Source organism: Lepidochelys kempii, chromosome 6 (assembly GCF_965140265.1).
Source record: "Lepidochelys kempii isolate rLepKem1 chromosome 6, rLepKem1.hap2, whole genome shotgun sequence".
Taxonomy (NCBI): Eukaryota; Metazoa; Chordata; order Testudines; family Cheloniidae; genus Lepidochelys; species Lepidochelys kempii.
This window is the reverse complement of record NC_133261.1, coordinates 76947051-76955877: the sequence shown is the minus strand read 5'-3', so window position 1 is coordinate 76955877 and position 8827 is coordinate 76947051. Positions and strand designations below refer to the sequence as shown.

At 37.6% G+C, this 8827-nt stretch overlaps 1 protein-coding gene across 2 annotated transcripts in view; it reads right to left on the bottom strand.

The window, feature by feature from the left end:
* Nucleotides 1-656: 656 nt before the first annotated feature.
* Nucleotides 657-8827, bottom strand: part of LOC140913108 (formin-like) — a 246746-nt gene continuing 238575 nt past the window's right edge. For both annotated transcript variants that reach the window (XM_073348842.1, XM_073348843.1), the window contains 2 exons: nucleotides 5576-5660; nucleotides 657-2889 (listed from right to left, as the gene is read on the bottom strand). In XM_073348842.1, the coding sequence (XP_073204943.1) occupies nucleotides 2845-2889; nucleotides 5576-5660 (130 nt within the window). In that variant the 3' untranslated portion in view covers nucleotides 657-2844. The remainder of the gene's footprint in view (nucleotides 2890-5575; nucleotides 5661-8827) is intronic.

The window sequence follows — 8827 nt, the reverse complement described above, 5'->3', positions numbered from 1 at the left end:
AATTCTGCCAAGCCTCAATATAATATCTATTAATCACCAATGCCACTTTTCTGCTAGAATAACTTCATAATACTGGCACCAGTATTAAAGGTTTCTGGCCACTTGTGGATATTGGCCAGCGGTCTACCAGCATGCAGTTTAGCTGGTCATGTCCATTCACTTAGACTAAGGCTTACAAAAGTCATTAAATCCTGAGCAGGGGAATGGATCAAATGAACTAGATGTTCTTTTCCATTTAATCTAGTAGTAATCCCGCTAGTAATAAAAGGGTGGAAGTTTGAAACATAATCGCCCTCTTCAGGGGAAAAAAAATAATTACAATTAGAACTGGGTGGAAAACTGAACTGGTTTTCCCATCGTGAGAAATTCTGAGATTTTGAAAAAAAATTTCTCCCCAAATTGGGACAAAATGTCAAAAATCTCAAAAAACTTCATGAACCAAGAATTAGAAAAAAATTCAGATGGCACCAATTGAAAGGTTTCATTTATATAAATTTAAAACATTTAGTTTCAATTTTTATTTAATGTTTTTAAAGTATAAATTAACCACTATTTCTAAACAAAAAGTCATTTTGAACCCCAAATTTAAACATTTCATTTAAAAAACGTTGAAATGGAAAATTTTGACAATTACAAAACTATTTTTCACACCAGGAGATACGTTGAAAGCAATCTTTTCCCAAGAAGATTTTCTGTTTTGATTAATTTGTATTTTTTGATGAAAAATGTTTTGTCAGAAAATTCCCATCTAGCTCTAATAAGAATATTCCAGAATTTTTTGACAGGTACAGAACAATATTCAGTACAGTAGTTTGCTTAGAGACTCATCAAAATCGTCTTGCCTACTGCTGTTCTCTAATCTTTGGCTTGTATGAGCACTATTGCTTATGTTGTATATCGCTTATATTGTATATCTTTAATGCTGATTGCCAAAGTAGATGCATTTCACTTATGTTTGTGCTTGGTTTGATGGAAGACAGAAAATTTTGATCTTTGGAATTTGCTTTCCTTCCATCGGAAAAATAGTACCACCATATTGCTAGCGCTCGAATGTTCTCGCAAATTTCCATGCTAACTGAGGGAACACCTTCTCCCCATGAATCTATTTACCTCCATTGATCCATATTCAATTTGTTTTCATTGGTAGCATATTTACACATATTAAGTCTATCAACAGCAGCTAAAATTCCAAAATATATAAGGCTATCTTACCTCCCTTAACTCTATTTGTTCAGGACTCTCCAAATGAGAAACATAAATAGGGGTGATACAACTATTGTTTTCTTTAATAAATATACAACCACCTTATCAATCTTGCTTCATACTTATTGTTATTGCATCTCATTTGCTATGTAGATAATCCAATATATTTCTTTCATGTATATTCTTTTCAACTACCATGCCAAGGGATTAATATTTTCCTTACTGTATGTCCTATACTTTTTGCTTTATCATTATTTTGTTTGTATTGGTCATATATTGTAATGACCCTAGTAGTCAGAAGGTTTTTACAATTTAGTAACTGTGGAAAGTTTTCTTTATAAGATCCCTACCCAACTGCGTGTTTAGTTGCAGTCTATTGCTGGTCTAAAACAAAAGTTCTATTTATTTTTAATATTCACTATTTTTATTCTACCTTGAAACTTTGTCTGCTGCAAGGATCTCTCTTTCTAAGAACCTAATCCTGTGATGTAATGAGTGCCTGAAAATACCAGTGGAGCTCAGGGCACTCAGCAGTTCATGGGTTCAGGCCCTAAATGATACTTCACAAAGAGTGGTTATATTATGACAAGATGATAGCAAGATTCTCTTACTTCCTCCTCAAATGCTAACATAGTAGAGTACATATTTGTCTTATACATACAGATATAAATATATGGGGAGACAAGAGAAGGCTGTGTAATATGTTTTATAGTGAGGTGCTTATTTTTAAAGAATATGAGCTTCAATAGAATTTAAAGCCAGAAATTTAGCAGTAAATATATGACTTTATGGAGATGTGTTTTGCACTACAGTTAGATGAATGATGACAAATAATTATCTTATGGCATCGATAATTTGAATTAAAAATGCTTCTGTCCTTTCTCTTTTTGAATCAGGCAACATGAAGAACATGTAAGAAACATCAAGTCAAAACCATAAAAATAATTTGCCAGTTATATCATCTACATATTATAAGACAACAGAATCTGAAGCTATTTCTCTCTCCACATGTGCAAAATATTATTCCTATTTCAATGCATATGGCATAGACTGAGTTTTCTATAAAAATAATTGTAATAAAATACAGAATACATTAATTATAATAAACTTGCATTAGTTTTAACAAAATGAATTTAATACTTATTTAGACTATCAAACATGATTTAGAATCAATGTTGCCCTCAGTTAATAGTGAGGTCTAAACTCTTATGATAGAATAGCCTCTCATGAGTTGAACTGTACCTCTGTGGTAATCTACATGAAGCTAAAGTAAGCAATATAGAGGTTGTTAACTGTTACTTAATTCAACATCCAAAATCCTGATTTTATCTTTTCCGCATTAGTGCACTATGCATAGAGTACTTCAAATAACCATTTAGAAAAGAATTGCATTTTAAGCCAGGTAAGGAAGAGTTATATAAAACCCTTCATAAATTCGCCTGTAAACAGCTTCTTAGTGCCTCCTCTACTGAATGAGCAAACTCTTTATAAGGGATTGGAAAGTCTTTAGTGGATTGTCTCAGAGAGATGAGAAAAGCAGAACTCCATAACATTAACATAAGGTGCTCCCTGGGGAACGGGCATAGTAAAGCATCATGCAAGGTATTAAGTCACACTGTCATTATTTTCATGGATCTTCTTTCAGTTAGTGGTCACACTGGCTTCCTTCTGACGTAGTTTTTCTTTCTGTTGTTCAGGAAAAAAGAGCTTTATTATCATTCTTGTCTTTAATTTTCCATCTGTTCTCAAATTGCAACAAGCATGTGGTCTAGAACACTGAACTGAGGAGTAGCAAACCAGTCATAGTAGACTGGAGCCTTTTTTTCCCTCCAGAAAATTAACTCCTCGAGTGCCGTACCATAAATCTCTAATCTATTCTGTAGTTTGTCATTTCTTTCAACACACGATGCTCAACTATCAGACCCCATACATGCTTGTCTATGAATTTAACTAGTACTATATGTCTTTAAGGAGTCAGTCACTTTAAATACAAACAAGACATTTTGCAAAGATCAATGCTGCTGCAGAAAGTTGGAAACATTTCAAAATAGTGCATACCAAATGTATGATTTTAATAGCTTCTTCCATTCTGCTTTCAAAGCTGACCCTCATAGAAGCCCATTGTGGGCAGTAGGAAAGAAAAGCTTAATTTGCTCAGCTGCATGGGCATTGCTACATTGATTGACAGGAGGGTTTTTTGAGAGTTGGAAGTAAGGAAGCGTCTCCTGAGAAATGAAGTGAAATTTCTTGAGGCAGAACAAGTTAAAAGCAATTGTTGCTGCTGTTGCTCTGATCTTGAAAAGGTAGAAGTACACAGTTAACAGGTCAACTAAAATGTTTGAATGTTCTCTCTTTAAAAAAACAAAACAAAAATCTCAGTGCAGTTTGTGACAATATTCCACTTACTTCCATGTGTCCAAAATTATTAGAATGGAAACGTACCAAAAATGCTAATCAGATTTTGGAGAAGAGAATTATTATATATTGCTCGCCCCCCGCCATGCCCCCCACACCCCAGCCCAAAGCCCCCTCCCACACCCTGATCTCCTCATTTCTGGCCCCACCCGGTGCCCCCACCCTAGCCAGAGCCCTCAACCCCAACCCCAATTTTGTGAGTGTTCATGGCCCACCATACAATTTCTATATCCAGATGTGGTCCTTAGGCCAAAAAGTTTGCCCACCCCTGATCTAGACCATCCCTGACAGCTGTTTGTCTAACCTGCTCTTAAAATCTCCAACCTCCCCAGGCAATTTATTCCAGTGCTTAATCACCCTGACAGTTAGGAAGTTTTTCCTAATGTCCAACTTAAATTGCCCTTGCTGCAATTTAAAGCCATTGTTTATTGTCTTATCCTCAAAGGTTAAGGAGAATAATTTTTCTCCTTCCTCCTTATAACAACCTTTAATGTACTTGAAAACTGTTATCATGTCCCCCCTCAGTTTTCTCTTCACCAGACTAAACAAACCCAAATTTTTCAATCTTCCCTCATTGGTCATGTTTTCTAGATCTTTAATCATTTTTGTTGCTCTTCCCTGGACTTTCTCCAATTTGTCCACATCCTTCATGAAGTGTGGTGCCCAGAACTGGACACAATTAAAGCCTAATCAGCACGGAGTAGAGTGGAAGAATTCCTTCTCATGTCTTGCTTATAACACTCCTGCTAATACATTCCAGAATGATGTTTGATTTTTTTTGCAACTGTGTTATACTGTTGACTCATATTTAGCTTGCGATCCATTATGACCGCCAGATCCCTTTCTGCAGTACTCCTTCCTAGGCAGTCATTTCCCATTTTGTATGTGTGCAACTGATTGTTCCTTCCCAAGTGGAGTACTTTGCATTTGTCCTTATTGAATTTCATCCTATTTACTACATCCCATATTCTTGATCAGTTTTAGACCTATGTAACAACACAGTTTAAAAACTATTCTTAAGCATGGTTACTGTGGCCAAACATGATTCTTAGCTGTGGTTTCGCTGGCCAGTATGCTTTAGGCCTATGCATATTAAGATAATTTTGCTCAAGCCTAAGTGCCTCACAAAAAAAAACAGATAACGCTCAGTTCCTGCCCAAAGACAACACAGTGTAAATTTGACAAGGTACAACAAAAAATAAGGCTCATAAACAAAGAAAAGGAGTACTTGTGGCACCTTAGAGACTAATCAATTTATTTGAGCATGAGCTTTCGTGAGCTACAGCTCACTTCATCGGATGCATACCGTGGACATCGGATGCATACCGTGGAAGCTGCACGGTATGCATCCGATGAAGTGAGCTGTAGCTCACGAAAGCTCATGCTCAAATAAATTGGTTAGTCTCTAAGGTGCCACAAGTACTCCTTTTCTTTTTGCGAATACAGACTAACACGGCTGTTACTGTTCCTGTCATAAACAAAGAAGTGGCCAGAAAGGACAAGGGTAAATGATATGATGTTGGGCTGTTAATTTTTAAAAAAATTCCCCCCTCACTTAACAAGGGGAGATGTCAGAAGAGAGCCTTTAGGAGAGGTTTGAATCAAAACAAGGAGGGGGCTTTTTGAATATGTCTGGATAGAGCATTCTAAAGGGTGGCAGGGAAAAAGGCACAGAGACCTGTGAGAAAGAGACAAGAATAGTGGCTTCTTCCATACTTTGCTGTTCAAACCATGTTACAGCCAGAGTTGGCCACAAGAGGCTTTAAATAAGGTTTAAACCGCATTTCTAAACTCAGTTGTTACACCACCGTAGGCGAGACCTTAAAGATTTTCCCCCTGGACCAATTATCAGTTTGCTGCTTTCCCACTGATTAAACATGCATGCTACTAGCAACACTTCGACGAGAAATGTAAAGCACAGTTTCTCAGTGGGTTATGGCTGAAGAATATATCATACCAGACTAGCCATGGGATTGATTTTCTTTGTTTCAACCTTTTTCTCTTCAGTTAACTTGCTTACGAATTGCTGAGCCTCTTTCAGTCTGAAACAAAATACACCAAAAAATATACTATTAGACACAAGAAAACAAAACTGTTTTATATCTGACTGGTATACTTACACATGCATCAACCACCATCTCTGGTTTCTTTAAGAGCATTGCTCAGTGAATGATGGGTCTAAAGGAACACAAGGCAAAGACGAACAGCAACATCTAGTCTAAATAATGAGCCAGTGTTATTGTCATAAATATAAAGGGAAGGGTAAACGCCTTTGAAATCCCTCCTGGCCAGGGGAAAGCTCCTCTCACCTGTAAAGGGTTAAGAAGCTAAAGGTAACCTCGCTGGCACCTGACCAAAATGACCAATGAGGAGACAAGATACTTTCAAAAGCTGGGAGGAGGGAGAGAAACAAAGGGTCTGTGTGTCTGTCTATATGCTGGTCTTTGTCGGGGATAGACCAGGAATGGAGTCTTAGAACTTTTAGTAAGTAAGCTAGCTAGGTATGTGTTAGATTATGATTTCTTTAAATGGCTGAGAAAAGAATTGTGCTGAATAGAATAACTATTTCTGTCTGTGTATCTTTTTTGTAACTTAAGGTTTTGCCTAGAGGGGTTCTCTATGTTTTTGAATCTAATTACCCTGTAAGATATCTACCATCCTGATTTTACAGGGGGGATTTCTTCATTTCTATTTACTTCTATTTTTATTAAAAGTCTTCTTGTAAGAAACTGAATGCTTTTTCATTGTTCTCAGATCCAAGGGTTTGGGTCTGTGGTCACCTATGCAAATTGGTGAGGCTTTTTATCCAACATTTCCCAGGAAAGGGGGGGTGCAAGTGTTGGGAGGATTGTTCTTAAGATCCAAGGGTCTGGGTCTGTGGTCACCTAGGCAAATTGGTGAGGCTTTTTACCAAACCTTGTCCAGGAAGTGGGGTGCAGGGTTTTGGGAAGTATTTTGGGGGGAAGGATGCGTCCAAACAGCTCTTCCCCAGTAACCAGTATTAGTTTGGTGGTGGTAGCGGCCAGTCCAAGGACAACGGGTGGAATATTTTGTACCTTGGGGAAGTTTTGACCTAAGCTGGTAAAGATAAGCTTAGGAGATTTTTCATGCAGGTCCCCACATCTGTACCCTAGAGTTCAGAGTGGGGGAGGAACCTTGACAGTTATTAACTAAAATTTGTTCAGTTGCACCTACTAAAATATTAGAGCAGCAGATGTAAATGAATTCTCAACCAGAGAGGAAAATAAAAAATGGAAGGACTTAGGCCCTGATCCTGCTATGCAATGCACACGGGCAAGCCCCCACACTCACGTGGAGCCCCACCGAAATCAGTGGCACATTGTGTGGGTGGGGGGATTCGTCCATGTGGTTCTCTTAGAAGGAGCCAGGTTTTAGAGAACTCCTCCCCACACCGTAGAGCAGTTATAACACACAGGCAAGAGGATATCACTATTCTAAAAACAAAACACATGCTAGCTGGCTGATCATTTGTGTACATTTTGGTACCTCTTAAGTGGATTTTAAATTAATCTGTCTTCTCATAACTATTATTTTCAGAGCTGTCACAGAAAATATTAAACTTACTGTTTGCTGTGATAAACATGAAACCTCTGTAGGAAAAAACTGAAATTAAAATGGCCTGCTAGGTTTTTCCTTACTGAACATACACAGGGAAAAGTCTGAAATGCTATCAAGTGATCAATCTCACTGAAGTAGAGAAGGGAGTGCAGAAGGCAAGTGAGGAGAGGGTCTTGGCTAGAGCCTGCTGGTCTGATATCAGACAAAGGTTGCAAGCCAGTCTGCTGAGAGCAGCAGAGGGAGAAGGGAAACGAACACACAGGGACTTTAGGAGAAAGAGATCACGAAGGATTTTTTTCCCCCTCAAGCACGATTTGTCTGATACTGGCCATTAAAACATGTGCTTATGAAATCTGATTTTAATGTTATCCTGTGAAATCAGACAGTTTTCTCTACACAAAACTGCACTTTTTTCTATTAACCTCCCCTACACCCCATCCCAGAGATTGTACCCTTCCAACTTTCCATATCACTAACGCTCGGAGGGTGTAGACACTTGGTTTATACTTTAGTCTGGAAAGTCCAAGAGGAAAGGAAATTGCAAGTACATTTTGATTACAAAAAGACAACCCAATTTCCACGACCATACACCGAAACAGTTTTTTCTTATAAACTTTAGAGTTCTTGGCACTGTCATACTGACCAATTTTACCTTCTCCTTTTACTTAATTTTTCCTGTTTCTGTGCCCAGCCAATAAAGTATTTAAAATACCAAAACCAGTTCAAACTGCCTTTGACACACTAAATTTTGGAAGAATTTTCCATGTAAAGCAAGAAGTAATGTGGATTAGTTCTGCAATTACTGACATGGACTTCCTTCCCTCTTGTACCACTGTGTAGTGCATTCCTCCAGCAGCAATTGGGATTCCTAACATTTTTATTAAAATATGTTAATAAATATGTTGCAGTGTTTATCAGTGTCTAATTCATTTTTAAAACATAACATTCCTTGTTTGAACTATGTATTTTGGAAGCTTCTGTTGGACAATTGTTAGCATTTGGAACTTCTTTTTTTCCTTGCGAATGCCTAAGAGCATGAGGGAACAGTGAAGTTACTTTTAAGAAGCCTTACTTCCAACACCACTTACATTCTGTGTTGATAGACGCGATAGAAACACCTTAAGTTAGACTGATATGAGGTTTGGTTTACACAATATCAAGTTTGTTTACAGTTTTAGTGATACCTTTTGTTCTTATAAACTATAATACTTATTTTATTAGCATGTCCGGATGTCTACAAGTTATTGAACTTTTAACATGCTCCCTAGGTCACCTCTTCACAACTCTCAGATCGCAAATGAGCTTTGCTTTTTAATGACAAGATGACTGCTAGTCATTGGAGAGTACACATCTCATAACTGCAAAGGTTATAATGGCAAAGAAGTGCCCCTCAGTTTTTAAAGGCAGTTACTATGTTTAGATTCAGTAGGACCAAACTGGGATGTTCAGGATTCTACGAACGCCCTCATTTTGGACCACCTATTTAGGCAAGTCCTAAATTTCTCTCCCTCCCTGCAGTTATGGTTGTTGTACTGACACTATGGGCTTTTTCCAAACAACTACAAAATAAAACTGAGCGAACACCTTAACCACAGAGAATCTTGGAGATGATAAACTCAAGATAAAAAAT